Raw genomic sequence first — 19513 nt, forward strand, 5'->3', positions numbered from 1 at the left:
CTTCAATCTCTCTTTCTTCCCACTGGTGACGTTGTTGACGATTATATCTTCTAAAGTTCTAATGCATGCATGCATGCATATTTATAAACGAGATCCATTAATCCAAAATCAATTATGAATTGGGTTACGCATTAATCCAAAATCAATTATGAATTGCGTTATCAAATCAGATGAGATCAAACACTAGTAATCTGATCAAAAGCTACTGCTAATTAATCCTATTATCCACTTGCATACCAATCAGTTCTCTCTCCCTCTCTCTCTATATATATACACATAGCTGATCTGATCATATATATACAACTAATTTTGATTTTGAAATCTTAATCATCTTATATAGCGGTTAGATATACTAATTTGTTTAAAATATAAACAAGTTAGTATAAATTTATTTTAAATTGTTTTTTAAGAAATTATTTTAAATTTATTTTAAAATATAAATAACTTTATAAAACAAGAAATTTTTTCACTTTTTGGGATGAGGAATATTTTGGTTTAATCGAACTACTTGAATCGAATTAGTTGAAATTATTGATTCAGTTCGGTTTAAACTGTAGGTTGCTTTAATTCGACTTTTAAATTTAACAATTTCAATTATTTTGATTCAGTTCAGTTCGGTCTCCATATTAAAAAAAAATTCGAAATAACTAAATCGACCGGAATGTCAAAAACAACATCATTTTTAGACCAAATTTTTTATTTTTTCTTTTTTTTGGTTTTTTTTTTTTTCATTTTTTTCAGTCGATTTAATTTTTTTATTTGTTTTTGATTTCTCAGTTTATTTGGTTTGAATATTTATTCGTTTGGTTTGGTTCCATTTTTGATCTAATCAATTTGATCTAATCAATTTGAGCAATTCAGTTAGTTCTATATCAGTCCAATAACCAAATTGAATAGGTCAAAACTTTTCAAATACAGTGAGTTACATGAAGGCACAAACTTAGTTTTATCAGTTTGTGAGGGAGAAAAATATTCCACCTAGGCTAGGCCTCTCACGGTTTCAGTTCGGGTCATCATTTTCACAAACATCTATCCATATGTGATTTATAGTTTTGGTATTTTAGGTCCGTGAAAAAATGGAAGTAAATTGGGACTAAAAATACCAAAATTAAAACGGCAACGGACCCAACGGGGGCTCTTTATCTAACTAAGGCGATTGTTCGGAAACGAAACAGACCATATGGATATGAAAAACCAAAAGTAAATCGCATGGATTATTTGTAAAATGGCCCCAACCCCAAATCACATGGGGTCTGAGTGAAGTTTACCCAGTGATAGGCTTATGTACCAACTTCTATAAACTAGCAATTTGATTAAGAAGAGGAATGATATGTTAGGTGAGACGGGTTAGCAAGGGAGTGGTTCTCACCCCTTCTCTCTCTCTCTCAATTTGCCCGTATCAATCAAATGTTATTTTGCTCGATGCGGACAACATAATAATATTGTGATTAAGAGTATATAACAATTGTACATGTAGAAGTAATGTTTGCAGTGCCATTTGGCAAAGTTTTCAATTTTTGTTTTAATGTTTTTGATAACTGTGATGATTTGTTTTTAGTTGTGTTTATTTTTTTTATTTTTTTGTTTTCCCTTCCCTAACCTCCCATGAAGAGCTAGAGTTCTCATAGGAGTTGTCTCTAGTCACTCAAACAAAAAAATGAAAACGAAATAGAAATATAAACACACTTTTTTTTCTGTTTTCATCTTTTTTAGAATGTTTTATTAATCAAAAAAGTAAAAATGATTGATTGCTCATTTGAAAGAGTTGCACACTTTTTTTTTTTCCAGTAGTAAGTAGCACAAATTCGTTGTGTCAAAATATGGATTACAAATGATTGTTTTTCTAATTTTATTTTTTCTTCACTTTAATATACTCATCTCTATTAAACTCATGAAATGCTCAAAAAGGAACTGAACTCATTAAGGTGAGAAATGAAAAACCTTGCAAATTATTTTTCAAGCATTTTATTGGTTTTCACAAGTTTTGATACATTGAGTGTTTAACGTGACTAATATAATTAGTTCACTATATGCGTTGATTGTTAACTGGGTCTCTCACAATTTTCTTGTAATTTTCTTTGTACTGTCGAGCGCCGCCAAGTCCCCAAACATAGAGACTCGAGAAACTCATTCGTCATCATCAACACTAATCCGTGATGGCACCATCTCATCCTCATCGTCTACCCATTCGTTTGGCTCACCTACAATGAAAGGATGATTCAGAAGCCTTTCAGCTATCCACGTGCGCTCCGATCTCCTATCCAGACAGTTCATCACAAAATCTCGCCCTTCATCGGACAAATCTTTAATTTTTAATTTAAACTTCTTCTTATACCAAATTAGTCATTCTTTAATTCTTAATTTAGTTAAAAATATCATTTTTGACATTTCGAGTTAAGTAATTATTTTGATTTTTTTAAAATAAAGAGATTAAATTGAACTGAAATAATAAAAAAAAAAAAACTCAAATTTGAAAATCTAATTGAACTGATTTACAAATTGAACCAAATTAAATTGTCAATTTTGGCCAATTCGATTTGATTACTTTGATTTAACCTAAATTTTGCTCATCCCTAACAATGTCGAGTCATTCATAGCATCCATATTTGGGTCAAATTTGGCCGAACCCATAAAATGTTAGGCTTAGTAAATAATAAGTCAACTTAATTCATTTAGTATTTCTAAATAAATTTTTGAACTCCCAAGGCTTCAATAGAGACAATTGCAAATTGAATTCAAGTTTGAATGATTGGAGGATTAAATAATGGTATAATTGTTGTTCTATTTGTTGTTTCTTTTTTATAGACTCTTATTTTTGTAACCAAGAGAAGATTAAAGATGATTTAATTATAATTATAATTAAGTAATTATTATAATTTAAGTAATTAAGTCACTTTCTTAATTTCACAACCATTGTCAATTAATATTAATTCATTCTTAATTTCTTCTCTTCCATAAGAGTTAGTATATCTAAATGTCAATCTAAGATGATTAAGGTTCCAAAATCAAAATTAGTTGTATTTATATGATCACTTCAGCTACATATATATAGATACACACACACATATATATATATAGAGAGAGAGAACTAATTGATATAAATGATTAAGATTTCAAAATCAAATTTAGTTCTATTATTAACTTAATTTGTTTATTATGTTTGTTCTTAATCATCTATCTTAATTATATGATTATCCATCTTTTCTCCCTTCTCACTAATATCTAGAAAATCAACAAAACCAAACCAGAAAGAAATTATGAATTTATTAAATCATTAATCTACTATAACTAGGTTAACGTAATGGCCTTATCAATAAGAGTTTGGAATTAGGAACATACCCGCTATAAATAAGGATAGATGGCTGCCTAAATGTTTGTGCAAGTCATTAAGAATAAGCTTGGGTGAAGATTGAAGAATGTTGTTTAATAGCTAATCGACGATGGATACTCGTAATTGTAGCTGGATGAAGACGCAGGTTATTGGGAAAGAAGCATTCGGGGAAGTGCACATGGCAATTCCTCGACCTCTCAACGCGGATTATTCAAAGTCGTTGGTTCCTATAATTGTAGTCAAGTCTGCTGAATTCAAACACTTATCGTCTCTCCAGAAAGAAGAAAGCATCATGTTCATATTGAACGATTGCCCAGGGATCGCCCGTTGCCATGGAGAAGACATAAGTGTTGAAGGCAACAAGAAGGTCTACAACCTTTTGTTGGAGTTCGCTTTTGGCAGTTCCCCCAGAAATCTCATGCAGAGAAGAAGCGAAGGGAAATTGCCAGAGTCCGATGTGAGGCGCTACACTAGGGTGATCCTTAAGGCTCTAAGACACATGCATGAGAGGGGTTTCGCGTACTGTGACATTAAGCCCGAGAACATTCTTGTTTTTTTTGTCCAAAAATAGTGAAAACAGTGTGAAGATAGTTAATTTTGGGTTAGCGCAAAAAACAAGAGACAACATAAGAAGTTGTAGTCCTAAAAGTGGTGGTTCACACCGTGGAGATCTTTCCCCCACTTCTATTTTCCATGTTTCGAACATGAAGTCGATGGATATATGGTATCTCAGGTACTTGGTAGCGGAGTTGTTGACTGAAAAATCGGTATAGGAGTATCGGGAATTTTGGGTCCTAGGACGTTAAGTTCCTCTTGGAGCTAGGAAGCCTCGAAGTCGTCAAAAGACTCAGATTCCCCAAAATTTGTCTGATGAAGGGCGAGATTTTGTGATGAATTGTCTGGATAGGAGATTGGAGCGCGTATGCGGACAACTGAAAGGCTTCTAAACCATCATTTCATTGTAGGTGAGCCAAACAAACTAGTAGATGATGAGAATGAGATGGTGCCATCACGGATTAGTGTTGATAATGACGAATGGGTTTTTCAAGTCTCTATGTTTGGGGACTTGGGGGTGCTCGAAAGTATAGAGAAAATTATAAGGGAATTGTGAAAGACCCAGTTAACAATTTACGCGTACAGTAAACCAATTATATTAGTAACGTTAAACACTTAATGTAACAAAATTTGTGAAAACCAATAAAATGCGTGAAAAATAATTTCCATGGTGTTTCATTTGTCACCTTAATGAGTTTGGTTCTTCACTGAGCATTTTATGAGTGTAATTTAGATGAGTATGTTAAGATGAAGAAAAAATAAAATTAGAAAAGCAATGAATTTGTGAAAGCAACTCTTTAAATCTAGAAAAAAAAAAAGTGTGCAACTCTTTCAAGTGAAAGCAAAGGTATTGCCAAACCACTTTAAATCTGTATTTCTTATTTTAATCTTGTATGAGTATTACAAAATTTATTTATTCCCTAACAAATAGAAATGAACAATCAATCATTTTTACTTTTTTTATTAATAAAACATTCTAAAAAAATATGAAAACAAGAAAAAAGTGTTTTCATATTTCTATTTTGTTTTCATTTTTTTGTTCGAGTGACTAGAGCAGCCAACAACAGCTCCTATGAGAACTCTAGTTCTTCACGATAGGGAAGGGAAAAGAAAACAATAAAAAAAATAAACACAACTAAAAACAAATCATCAGAATTATCGAGAACATTAAAACAAAAACTAAAAACTTTGTCAAATGATATTGTAAAGATTACTTCTACTTGTACAATTGTTACATATTTTTAACCATGTTGCTTACATCGGGCAAGATAACATTTGTTTGATGCGGGCAAATTGAGAGAGAGAGAGGGGGGGGGGGGGGGTGAAACCCACTCCCCTGCTAACCCGTCTCAGGCAACATATCATTGTTTTTCTTAATCAAATTGCTCGTTTATAAAAGTTAGTACATAAGCAGATCCGATAGAAGAAAAAGCTCTTAAACAGAATAGAGTGCAGATTCATCATATTTGATTTTTTTTCATTTGAGCAACTATTTGGTTGGTTTGATTCAGTTTTTGAAAAATGTTCAATCTATTCAATTTGAACAATTCTTTCAATTCAAAATGGTCACTCGTACTTAAAATCTTTTAGGCCTCTTAATTTATAATTAAAAACATGTTAAACAATGCATAAAATATCAAAACATTACATATGTAATGCCAAATAGCAAGGCTTGCTACCTTAATTTCTTAATTAGTGTTTGTTTTTTAATCATGTGAATATATATCTTTTCTTCCTCCTCACGAATATCTAGAAAATTAACAAAATCAAATCAGAAGAGATTATAAATTTAATAAATCATTAATCTACTATAATTGGGATTAGCTTAATGGTCAATTAAATCCATAGCAACTTAAGATTAGGACTCAATCAACATATACACTTATAAATAAGGATAGAGGGATGCCTGCATGCTTGTGCATGTCATTAAGAAGAAACTGCAGTAGCTTGAGTGAAAGATTAAAAAATGTTGCTTAATCGCTAATCGGTGATGGATACTCTTAATTGTAATTGGGTGAAGACATGGGCCATCGGGAAGGGAGCGTTGGGGGAAGTGCACATGGCGGTTCCTCGACCCCCCAACATTTATCATTCGAAATTGTTGGTTCCTACAATTGCAGTCAAGTCCGCTAAATTCAAGCACTTGTCGTCTCTTCAGAAGAAAGGAAGCATCTTGTTCACCTTAAACGATTTCCCAAGGATTGTTCGTTGTTATGGAGAAGACGCAAGCAACGAAGGCGACGAGACAGTCTATAACTTTTTGTTGGAGTTCGCTTCCGGCGATTCCCTCATGAATCTCATGCAGAGAAGCAATGAAGAGACGTTGTCGGAAGTCTGATGTGAGGCCCTACACTAGAAAGAAAGAGCCTGCTGTATACTTGAAATCCCTCTCTCCAAGTTCTTCAACAACAAAGGAAGCGCCATTGAAGTCTTCTTCATCGCCTGCTCGTTCTGTCAGTCCTTCACCTGTCAATATTCGTGCATCTTCTGTGAAATCCACTAGAAGGAAGTTTGGCACCACCAAGATTGCCAATTCAACTTCCTCAAAACACGAGGGTCCAGTACTATCTCTTGTAATGTGTCTCCTGTTAGTTCTATTAGTGAATGGTCCTCAGAATCATCTTCATCAGCTTCTACTGTCAACCAGGTGCCTAATGCTTCAAGGACTAGCTTTGATACTGGTTCTCCTTGTAGATCCCAAGATAATGATATCCCTCCGCCGGATTGTTGCAATCAATCCAATGGTCATGTCTCAGATGAACATAATAAGGCAACTCTACTGCATGGTGAAACTATAAAAGCAGTTTCAGGGCAGCTTGGTGGACATTCTCAACCGGCTATGGCAAAACCCTCAGGTCTGCGAAAGCCATCGCCAAGGATTGGATTTTTCGATTGGGACAGTCAGTCCTACTCTCGTTTGTTGAAATTGCTTATTGAGAAGCAATTTTGCCAATGTGATTGATTCTGTTGCAATGAACTATAAAAACTCCTCTCCAAGGAGGTTATTGTTCCTCTCTGTATATTGAAAAACATTTGTTAGTATACTCTTTTTAACTTTATACATTCTTCATTACAATGTAATTTCACCACAGTTGTTACCATAAATTGCAAATACATCATTATGAACACCTAGCAATCCAACAAATGCATCTGAGAGATCAGGCAACCAAGGCTCTGTTGTCGAGTGCCTCCAAGTCCCAAATGTGGAGACTTGAGAAACCCATTTGTCTTCACCAACACTAATCCGAGATGGCTTGGCACCATCTCATCCTCATCATCCACAACCCATTTCGATCATCGAGAACGAAAGGATGGTTTAGAAGCCTTTCAGTTGTTTATGTACTCTTCGATTGCCTGTCCATCCTCATCATCCGCCAATCCATTCCGACTGTATTATTATGAATACCAAGGGTTTAAACATCTCAAATTCAATTTCAAGCATTAAAATTAAAAATACATATTTTAAAAATTTGAACATTTATTTATTTGTATATTTTCTCTTATGAGGGTTGTTAGTGACATTTTTTTTACATATTTTTTTATCACTTTCTCTTTTATATTATTATTTTATTATCACTAGCATGTTTTTTGACAAATAAACATTAAAAAATTAACATAACATACACAAATTTATAATAATTCTACTTAAAATAAAATTATTATAAATTTATGTGTCATATCAATTTGTAAGGGTTGTTTGTTAAACTTATTTGTAGGTATGGTATTTACTTTTTGATAGAAACCTCGTTATTATACTAGGTAAAAGGAGAGTATTTACGTTATAGAAAAATTACAAAATTATCCTTATTTGAAGCTCTTTGGAGGGGGGACACTTGTCTCCAAATTGACATCTTAGTATAACCCGACTTAGGTAAAAAAACTCAAATTAAATAATCAGATTAGTCTGATTTGAATCTGAATTTCTATTTATCCATATTGACTTGTGAATCTTGTTCTACCTCATTATATATTTATATAAAAATACAAATTTTAAGAGTCAATTACATTATCATTTTTTTTTTTACATCATTACTTTACTTTTTGATATCAAGATTGGTTTGATAGTCAAAAAATATATCGAAGACCCGAGTCGTGCCCTTATACCTCAAGTAAGTTTTGTTTAAACTCAAGATTAAGGACAACTACTAGATACACTTGACTTTAAATAAAAAAAAAAATATTACTTGTACAAATAACTGGGTTACCGAGAGAATAACTAAAAGTGTCAAAATTCAAAAATGTCCTCACTTAATTTGTTTTGTTGCCTTTGGATGAAGCCATGGAGTCCTGGGCTTAATCCCATGATAAAGCCTGATCATTGATGATAAAATTTGATTCAGTCATCGGACTTGTATATCTCGTCAGTACATGTAGTACAATTCTTAAACAAAACTAATAATAATAGACTCTAACTATCATTACCAGGGTAATTTTAAGTAAAAAGTTATCTCAATGACAACGAGAAAAGGAGTAATAAAATAAAATAAAAATATTATTTAAATACTTATTTATAATATTTTTAATAACACATATTGTTGAATTAAACACATATTTAGATAATGTTTATTAATCAATATATAGATAAAAAAAAGTAATATATAAAAATTATTTCATACAAAAGTATTTTTTATGGTGTTTGATAAATTTATTTAACGACTCTTAAAAAAAAGTCACGATATTTCTTATATAAATTTTTCAAATAAATTTATCTTTTCCTTACTCTAGATAAATTTATATTATTTTTTAGTGTTGTTATATGTATTTCCCGCATCACCCCGCATGGGCCAGACTCGGTCCGATAGACCGGCCCAATCACCCAAGGCCAAGAAGGCCCGGACGACCTCGTCAAGGAAGGTCCAGCCTCCATCAAAGATCCGGAACTCGTAAAGCGAGCGTATGGCGAGCTCCCGGTAATCCCCCAACGAACTCGGAGCAATCGACTAACGAGCTCCTGAAATATCCTCCAGATCGCTGGACCATCCAGGTTGCTCGCCTAAAACCTCCAGCTCGCATGAGCGGCAAAGCTGCTGAGAAGTCAGAGGTAGGGTCCGATCACTTTATCTGTAACAGCCCATGCCCCTCGTAATGAGGATCCCACTCCCGGTCTTGCGAAGGCGGTAAGAACTATTTGTCCCCCATTATACAAACACTGTATTTTTATATATTATCTAGATTGTAAAAGTCCCTCAAGAAAAATGGAAATAAAGGGGGCCATGAGGAGCAAAGAGGAGGGACATAAAAGAATAATCAGATACCGCCACTCTGGGAGAATAATCAGATGGCGGCCGTGGACTAGGTATCGTTCTGGCCGAACCACGTAAAAGATTCTGGTGTACACGCTTGGAACTTTGGGGGAGGGGGGGGTTTTCTTCCTTCCTTCTCGGTATTTTTTTGGATTGACTCACCGCGGCCCAAAACGAATCACGGTCGGCCGAAATCAAACGTCGACATTTTGGCGCTAGAGGAAGGGGCCGCTCTGATCAATAGCCATGGCTAGAGGAAGGAATACTAGAAGTTCCGAGGCGGCGGTCGACCCGCCTGAAAATCACCACGACCGACCACGAGACTTACCACCAAATGGAGGACCCATTGCCCCGACAGCCGATACTCCTTTGCCGCCGCCCGCCGGAGACGCTCCCGGCATACCACCACGGATCCCTGTCCAGCCTATTGTCCAAATCACCGGGACAGGGACGATTCGGGACTGGCAACAGCGCCAGGAAGCATTGGAGAATACGGTAATGCAACTCGCTGACGCGGTCAGAATTCTGGCCCAAGCTCAAGCACGGGCTGTCCACGACCCACCGGCGTCGCCTCGCAGGGTCCGCCAACCGCGGGAGGAGAGACACCCACCCGCGGAAGAAGATATCGGGGATAACTACCCGTCCCCAATTCACCGCTCCCCAGTCCGAGAAAGAAGCAGGCGATCGCAAGCCTAGCAATCAGTAGGACCGGACTCAACTGTGAAAGAGCTGTATCAGAGGGTGCGACAGCTGGAGGAACGACAAGGAGTCCGCAGCCAGAATAATGGCCGTGGGGATAGGACGCTGTTCGCCAGAGAAATTGAGCTCGAACCCCTGCCCCGGAGGTTTAAGGTCCCGAGCATGCCACAATATAATGGGGACAGCGACCCCTATGATTACCTGGATGCGTACAACGTGCAAATGGATCTACAGACAACCAGCTCGCTGGCTAAATGTCGCGCCTTCCCAGCAATCTTAGGAGACATCCCCCGAGCTTGGTTCAGGAGCCTTCCGCCTCGTAGCATCAACAGCTGGGAGGAGTGCCAACAGAGGTTCCTTAACCAATACAGGGCTCTAAGGAGGCAGCTCGCGCCACCTTGCCACCTCGCCACCGTATTCCAGAAAGCAAACGAACCATTAAGGGATTACATCGCCAGGTTCAGGCGCGAGGTGAGCAACGTCGAGGATCCCTCGGATGAAAGTATCCTAACGGCGATCTCCGCCGGCCTCCGAAAAGACGGAAAGCTCTACGAGAGCATCTACCGAACCCCGGTCAAAGACCTGGGGGAATTCTATGAACGAGCTTCCAAGGAAATCCGATGGGAAGACGCCTTCGGGACGAAGAAGCCCGTCGGGTCGAGAGAAGAAGTTGGGGGCTCCAGCCAGAATAAGAAAAGGCACAACGGAGACGCCGGAAGAGAAGCTCAGGGGGAGCGCTCGAGCAATGAAGTGTTCAAGCGAGCTCGGAAGGCAGAGGGAGATGAGCGACCTCATAGATCACAGCGCTTTGACAGCTACTGTGCCCTGTCAGACCCCCAAGAAAGGATCTTCGCCATCGAAAGGAACAAAGAGGAATTCGGGAAGCCCAACCCGTTAAGAACCCCAAACAAATTCCGAAACAAAGAAAAATTTTGCGCGTACCACAACGAGGCGGGTCACAACACCTCGGAATGTTGGGCCCTAAGGGACGCCATCGAAGATCTGATAAGAAGAGGTCGCTTGAAAGATTACGTGGTGCGGCCGACTAATCAACCAAGCCAGCCGCCGGTACAGCAGCAGCCTCCCACCGATGACGACCAAGCACCGGCTGTACGAACCATCTACACGATTCATGGCGGGCCCCACCTCGCTGGTTCCTCCCACAAATCCCGCGACAAATACATACGAGAGGCCAACCATGTCTTGCTAGCGAGATCGGGCGAACAGCCGGTTCCCGCGAAGCGGCCTAGGGGTAACCCAATCCCAGAGAAGATGTTTTTCTCGGAAGAAGACGCCAGAGACGTCCATTGGCCGCACAACGACGCACTCGTTATACGAGCCCAGGTCGGCAACTCCGAAGTGCGGAGGATAATGGTGGACACGGGCAGCTCGGTAAATGTAATGTACAGAGCATGCTTCGATCAGATGGGTTTGGGACCGGAACAGTTGGGTTCGTCCCCAAAGCCACTCTATGGGTTCACGGGAGACGCAGTGATTCCCGTCGGTCGGATCAGCCTTCCCCTCACCATCGGGGATGCGAACCGCCAGGCCACTACTTTGGCAGAATTCCTCATAATTGACTGCCCCTCAGCATACAACGTCGTACTCGGAAGGCCGGCGATGAACGACCTGGATCTAGTGACCTCAACCAGGTCGCTTACGGTGAAATTCCCGACCCCCGACGGTGTAGGGTGTGTACGAGGCGAGCAGCACCTCGCAAGACGTTGCTATGAGGACGCCCTGAAAATGGGAGCAAAGGGAAAGAAAGTAAATATCATCGCAAAAGTCGGCCCGCGATCAACCGGCCGATGGGAGGACCTGGATCCACGCGAGGTCGACTGCGAAAAGCCCACCGGTCCCATGGAAGAGCTCGAAGATATCTCAGTTGGCGAGGCAGACGAGGAAAGGCACCTCAAGCTAGGCAAGAGTCTGGCCCCCGAGGTAAAATCCCAACTTACAGATTTCCTTAAAGCTAACCTTGATGTATTCGCATGGAACCACGAAGATATGGTGGGAATCGCCCCAGAAGTCATGTCACACAGGCTCAACGTAGATCCAGGCTACAGGCCAGTGCGCCAGAAGAGGAGGCCAATGACTCCAGAGCGTTATACCGCTCTTAAAGAAGAAGTGGACAAACTCTTGGCGAATAATTTCATCAAGGAAGCCCACTATCCGGTCTGGGTGGCCAACCCGGTCCTAGTAAAAAAGAAAAACGGGAAGTGGAGGACCTGCATCGACTTCACCGACCTGAACAAGGCCTGTCCTAAAGACAGCTTTCCCCTCCCCAGAATCGATCAGCTCGTAGATGCAACGGCTGGTCACCGCCTCCTCAGTTTTATGGATGCCTATTCAGGCTACAACCAAATCCCCATGAACCCAACGGACCAAGAGCACACCTCGTTCATAACCGACCGGGGGCTCTATTGTTACAAGGTCATGCCCTTTGGATTGAAGAATGTTGGCGCGACCTACCAGAGGCTGGTCAATACGATGTTCGAAACACTGATCGGAAAAACCATGGAAGTATACGTTGACGACATGCTGGTAAAATCCGAGCAAGTGACGGACCACGTTTCCGATCTAAGAGAAACGTTTGGAGTCCTCAGGAAATATCAGATGAAGCTCAACCCGCTCAAGTGCGCCTTCGGTGTAGCCTCTGGAAAATTTCTTGGGTTTATGGTAAACAACAGAGGCATTGAAGCCAACCCAGACAAAATTAAGGCTCTGCTCGACATGAGGTCGCCTATAAGAAAGAAGGAGGTGCAAAGCCTCAATGGTCAGGTCGCGGCTCTGAGCCGTTTCATTTCAAAGGCAACTGACAAGTGTGCCCCTTTCTTCGAGCTTCTAAAAAAGGAGAAAGACTTCAGATGGACAGAAGAATGCGAGTTCGCATTCCAACAACTAAAGGAGTACATGGGACGGGCCCCGCTGCTCGCCAAACCTAAGGAGGGAGAGAGGTTGACCTTGTACTTAGGAGTATCCCAACAGGCTCTCAGCGCGGCCCTCGTTCGGGGGGAAGAAGGGGTGCAGCACCCCATTTATTACGTCTCCAAAAGCCTAATCGATGCAGAAACAAGGTACGCACCAATCGAAAAATTAGCTTACTGTCTAATAGTGGCGTCGAGGAAGCTGCGACCCTATTTTCAAGCTCATGAGATCGAAGTCCTGACCAAATACCCATTGAAACAAATCCTCCAAAAACCGGATACCTCAGGTCGTTTACTAAAATGGTCTATTGAGCTCGCTCAGTTCGACATAAAGTACAAACCAAGGACGGTGATAAAGGGTCAAGCGTTGGCAGACTTCATTGCCGAGTTTACTGGGCCAATTGACGAAGAGCCGGAAAACCTGAAAGGACCGTCCTGGGAACTATACGTCGATGGATCATCGAACGAACAAGGAGCGGGAGCCGGGGTTATGCTAATAAGCCCCGAAGGTCACAAAATCCTCTGCGCCCTGAGGTTCGGTTTTTTAGCCACCAATAATGAATCCGAGTATGAAGCCTTACTAGCAGGACTCCGCCTGGCAAAGGAAATACGAGCTGAATTCTTGGAGATCTTCAGCGACTCTCAACTAGTTGTCAACCAGGTGCGGGGAGAATACCAGGCCAGAGACACGAAGATGGCAGCATACTTACAGAAGGCACGCGAACTTTTAGCCACTTTCCAAAAATATGAAATGCATCAAATCCCCCGTTCCCAGAACGCTCTGGCTCGCCTAGCAACTGCCCGGGACGCAGAATTCTTGGGGGACATACCTGTCGATTTTTTGGCCACCCCGAGCACAGAACAACGAGATGAAACGCTACTGATCACGGTGCCCCAAAACTCATGGATGACCCCCATCTTGGAATATCTGCAAGACGGGAAACTACCGGAAGACAAGCTGGAAGCACGTCGCCTGCGAGCTCAAGCCGCCCGATATTGCATCTACGATGAAAGACTGTACAAGAGGGGATTCTCAGCCCCACTCCTGAGGTGCATTGAAGGCACCGATTGCCAGTCTGTGCTAGAAGAAATTCATGCAGGCCACTGCGGTAATCATGCAGGGGCACTCTCTCTGGCACAAAAGGCCCTCCGACAAGGGTTTTATTGGCCCACCGTGAAGCAAGATGCCATAGAGACGGTCAAGAAATGCGAGAAGTGCCAAAGGTTCGCCAAGGTTCCGCGAGCTCCGCCGGCTTACCTGCAGCAGATGAGCAGCCCTTGGCCCTTTGCCATTTGGGGCATGGATCTAATCGGGCCGCTGCCCACGGCTCGCGGAGGATGCAAACATGCCATAGTGGCAGTTGACTACTTCACCAAATGGGCAGAGGCCAAAGAGCTCGCACAGATCACCAGTGCGAAGACACAAGCTTTTACATGGGATAACATAATCTGCAGATTTGGAGTGCCACAGCAAATAGTAACGGACAACGGAACCCAATTTACCAGCGAGCAATTCATCCAATTCTGCGAGTCAATGGGGATTCAAAAGAGTTTCACCGCCGTTGATCACCCCCAGGCCAATGGGCAGGTCGAAGCAGTCAACAAAATAATCAAGCAGACCTTGAAGACAAAGCTTGAGGCTAGAAAGGGGGCCTGGGTGGATGAACTGCAAACAGTGCTATGGACCTATCGAACAACAGCCCGAAGCAGCACTGGAGAAACCCCATTCTCAATGGCGTATGGGTCGGAGGCTATGATCCCCGCTGAGAATAAAGTGGCCAGCCACCGAAGGGCCACCTTCAGCTCAGATCGCAATAACGAGCTACTGGCGGCTAATCTGGACCTGCTCGAGGAATCAAGAGATGTAGCTTGCGTGAGGATCGCAATTTATCAACAAAGAGTGGCACGATACTATAACAGGAAGGTCCGAATCCGACGTTACAACGTCGGAGATCCGGTACTACGCCTAGTACTACCAGGAGCACGGGCGGCAAGCGATGGCACCTTAGGGCCTAACTGGGAAGGTCCATTTATCATCAAAGAAAATTTGAATAACGGAGCATACCATCTGGCAAACATGGACGGTCTCCCTCTCCCACGAGCTTGGAACGCAGAACATCTTCGTCCTTACTTCAGATAAATGTAATCGTTCTTGCCTATGCTCCGTCTTTTTCATTACGAATGACTTTCATGATTCTGGTCAGAATTTATGAACTTTCATTACACTTTATTCTTATTGGTATTCGATTGAATGCCCCCGTAACGAGGGGTCGAGAAGCCATGGTTTGCGAGCTGATGCCTAAATAACCTAGCCACGGCGCCACAGTCAACGGCTTAACCGAGCATTTACCTCGGTCCCTCCATCAGGTCGTGGTTTGCGAGCTGAGAACCAGTCATCTTGACTTTATGTCATGGTTCGGAACCTACTGAGCAACCACTTCCACAAGTAACCCCGAGCTTGGGTTCGCTAGCCGAGGTCCTTTTATCTTGGCTTAAAGCCATGGTCTGCGACCTACCTGGGTGTTCCCTCTCAGTTCAAATAAAACTTGTAGAAGCCACTGGGTGTTAGCTGAGGACGTAACGCGACCTACCTGGACACATATCCCGGCCGTACAAGTCAAACGAAATAACAAGCCATGGTGTGTTAGCTGGGGTCACTCTATGACCCGCCTGAACATATAACTTGGTGCTACAGGCTGCGCTTTCACTAGCTTGGGTCCTCCTATCTTGGCTTAAAGCCATGGTCTGCGACCTACCTGAGTGTTCGCTCCCAATTTATTGAAAACTTATTAAAGCCTCAACATGCCGGCCGAGGCCATGGCATAAGCTCATACCCTAGCAAACTTTGCGTATTGGACCCTATCAGCTGAGGTCCGTCTTAACTTGGCTAAAAATAAAGCATTCGCGACCTATCAGGCACACGCCCTGTAACGAGCTTCTCAGCCACCGCATGTTAGACAAGATCACAAGGCCGTCCGACTTTACATATATCTCGGGAAGGCTCTCGTTATTTCGTCAAAAAATGCCGAACGGGGTTTCCTGGAAATTGCCTAGGTATGAGTGTTCGCGCTGATTATTACAACTATCATCAACGAGCTGGTTAAAGAGCGTTAGTCTACGAGCTGATAAAACTCCGGATCTACCTGGACCTATTTTCGAACAGTTTATTATCAAGTTACATACTCAAAAGTTCCTTATCAGTGGACCTTTCAAAAATACGGGAGCTTTGTTGAAGAAATTTCAAGTTATACCGTGAAGAAGTTACTTTCAAGTCATGATTCAAGAATCGTCATCAGAGATAACTTGAATTCGCGAAGAAATCTGAGGCAACGTGCACAAAATGCCAATTTTTTATTATGAGATGAAGGTCACATTACAAAAAAATAAAATAAAAAAAAATACATGTGGGAATCCTAGCTAAGAGGGGCGTTTGGTTCTGCAGAATCAACCTCGACAGGGCGAGCTTCAGTAGGTATGGTCGGCTGGAGATCGACCTCGACAATCCCGGCTGGGAAAACCTCGGCAACCTCCACAGGAGGCTCCTTGGCAGTCTCACCAGGCTGAGCCGCGGCGACCCCGGATAGCTCGGCCCCGACCTGAGGAGCTTGCGCTGCGACCAAAAACGAGTCAAGGGTATTGGCATCATCAGCATCTTCCGCGGCCTCGGCAGCATACCGAGCCACCTCCTCGACAGCCTGCGCACCGAAAAAGGAGAAATCCATCTCAGGATGGTTCACCCAAAGGGTGTACAGAAATGCCGAGCAGGTGTCGGATCTGGTCTCCCTACGAGCCGCGTCCATCCGCTCTCCGACCTCCGCCCTTATATCGTCAATGGTCCTCTTGGCAAGCTCCTCGCATCGGACGGCACGATCATCCGCCCGTGTCCGCTCCTCCTTCGCCTCCCTAAGCTCGGCCTCGGTTGATCTGAGTCGCTCCTCAGCCCTCCGCAACTCCGCCTTCGCTCCATTTAGCTCGCCGGTGAGCCCGGAGTTGGCTTGCTCCCACATGTTCTTCGATCTGCGAAGCTCCTCGTCGAGATCTTTATTCTTCTGGATCTCCATCCTCAGACGCGTCAAGCAACCCTCCACCTCCTTTTGAGTGGCAAGAAGCTCGACCTGGAGATCTTTCTTCTCGTCCGAGAGCTTCGTTATTTCGGTCTTTTGGGCGTTCTTCTCGTCCTCAAGCTTCGCGATTTCGGCCTGACGGGACATGCTCACCGACTGAAGCTGCTCCTCAAAATCTTTGTACTGAGCTCGGAGCTTCACGGCAGCAAGAGAAGTCTGCAAAAGAAGAAATGTTAGCTCATTAAAAAAAAAAAAAAGGGGTAGGTTAAGAAACCAAGGTACGAAGAATTCCTACTTACCACCAGGCTGTGACGGGCGACAAAATCACAAAGGGGGATTCCCTTTAACTTCGGGTCGTCAAGGGGCTTAGAGTTCGGACCCAGGAAATCGGGCACGGAATCCAGGAGGGGACCAACAAAGACCCCTCCTGGCAGGGCCTCCACGGCCAGCTCCTTCTCACGGACCCTGACCCGTTTGGCCCTGATATCCTCCCCCTGTTGCAGCTGGTCCGATCTCCGTTTCGAGCTGGCAGCATGAGCGTCTCGAACCTCCACCGCAACCTCCTTCCCACGGGCTCCACTCGAACCATGGTCTCGGGAGGCAGGTGGCCGATGCCCCAACTGCAGATGAGCTTGCTTTGATTGTTGGGGCTGACGGGGCAGTGTTCTTTGCCGCTGCTCCTGCTGCCCCCCCCCCCCGCGACTGCTGGGTTTGCTGCTGCTGGGGGCGTGACTGCGGCTGCGGCTGCTCCGACCTGCCATCCCGCGAGCTATAGCTCGGGGTTATGGAAGACGTAGTGCTCGACCTCGCCCTATGACGCTTCGGTTGGAGGAGCTCGAGATCAACCATATTATCGTCTTGGTCGGCTTCCCCTCTTGAACTGTTCGTCTCAGCGAGCTGTAAGCCGGAAGAGAGAACCTCCGCACCCAAGTCCCTGAAATGATCTCCCTCGACAGTCTCGGTGCCAAGAGGAGGGGCGAGCTCGTATTCGCGAAGTAGCTCGTCCGAAAGTTCAAGAATCTCCGAGCTCGACTCCGCAGCCACAAGTTTGCCAAGGATATCAGTCTCCTCGGCCGATAAAATCGGTTTCTTCCCCCCAAAATCTGCATCAAAACATGAGCAAGTTAAAACAAGCACTCTCGGAACAAAGGAAAGATTCGTGAGAGCTCATCTTCTCTTACCAGGGGTCAGTGCGAAGCTACAATTCCTAAGTAGAGAAAGGGAAGGGCAAGACACGAAGAACCAACTGGACTTGTAATCGCCCACGTTGGACTTCCCCTTTGCTTTACCCTGAGGAAGGGCGGCCTTGTACGGAGAAGGACGGGCCGCCAGGTAATACAGCCCGTCCTTGGCATTTTTGAAAGAAAATAAAAATCTTATCAGTTTTGGGGAAGGGAGAGGAAGTTTGTTTATAAGGAATAAAACGGCCAAAGAAGTAAGTTGGGCATACGAATTCGGTGTTAGTTGGAAGGGGGCGAGCTTGACGTCGTTCAAGAGGGCGATAAGGTACGGGGCTATTGGGAACCTAAAGCCAGACTCGAGGTGTTGGGGGCTAATAGCTACGAAATTGGCTGGCGGGTAGGCTGCATGGGAGCTCGATGCAGGGATGTATACTCGGCAGGTCCTGGGGAGACGAAACTCCTGAGCACAAGTCATCACCTCGTGAAGCTTGGCCTTGGACGAGAATCTCTTGAAGACCGCAAGATCAGCAGCGATCTGATCTTGAACCTTCAGCTCGATTTCCCGAGAGGTCGGGACGGCGACCTCCCTGCACCCCGAGCTCGCACCCCCAAGATTTTGGCCCTCCATAATGAGACAATCTTCGGAGCTCGAAGTGTCGTTTTCTCCTACGATATAATTGCAGCGCTTTTGACCTGAATTTCCACGGTGTTGGTCGGACATCTACAAAGGAAAAGAGAGAACAGTCAGGTCGCAAGTCGCGAACCAGACCTCAAGAAACTAGAAGAAAAACCCTAAAACGTCCCCTAGGTCTTCCAGGCCGAGCGCTTCGCAAAAGGGGTACCGCCTAGGGCGGAGGGGCTGCAGCCGCAAGCCCGGTGTTCCATGAAAAGCTAATCCTAAGGTCATTGGACCCAAAGGCCCAGCAAACGACAAACCGAATCGTGCCGTTTCTCCAAAAATGAGAACGACATCGATCGACGAAGCCAGAGAAACCACTGACGGCTAACCAACGGTGGACGGCCTCACTAGAAGAAGAAGAAAGTCACGACAAACTTACCTAAAAGCTGCGCTTGACGACTGAATGGGGACTCGTACCAAGCACCGGACGAGAACGGCAGACGTCTGAAAGCACGGCGATAACGGAGGCCTCGAGAGAGAAAAAACAAGAAAGCAGGGAGGCAAAGGTTTGAGGGAGTTTCAAAATAGCGTGAAAGAAGAAGCGGGTGGACACTCCCCACTATTTATACTGACGGCCTGATCCATCCCAACCGTCGGATCGAATGACGACTTATCACATGCTCGGCATCCAGCGGCCGCACAACAGCTTGTGGGTCCCACGAGTTTAATCATGCGCAGAAATGGGGAGGGGGCGCGCATTAAATGCGCTGCCGACAAAGCGTGCTGCGTGAAACGACGAGACTTAAGGTGATTGGACAGAAGTTGGAGGGATGGAAGAACAGCTGGCACGCGTCAGTTCCCAGCACGAAGATCGTACCACGAACTGGGGGGCTT

General features: G+C 43.6%; 1 protein-coding gene across 1 annotated transcript; it reads left to right on the forward strand.

Moving 5' to 3' along the window:
• The first annotated feature begins 3440 nt into the window (after positions 1–3440).
• On the forward strand, positions 3441–3902 carry LOC127809388 (mitogen-activated protein kinase kinase kinase 20-like). The gene has a single exon (XM_052348147.1). The coding sequence runs from the start codon at positions 3441–3443 to the stop codon at positions 3900–3902; it is 462 nt and encodes a 153-aa protein (XP_052204107.1).
• The last annotated feature ends 15611 nt before the right edge of the window (positions 3903–19513 follow it).

Source organism: Diospyros lotus, chromosome 9, assembly GCF_014633365.1.
Source record: "Diospyros lotus cultivar Yz01 chromosome 9, ASM1463336v1, whole genome shotgun sequence".
NCBI classification, from domain to species: Eukaryota; Viridiplantae; Streptophyta; class Magnoliopsida; order Ericales; family Ebenaceae; genus Diospyros; species Diospyros lotus.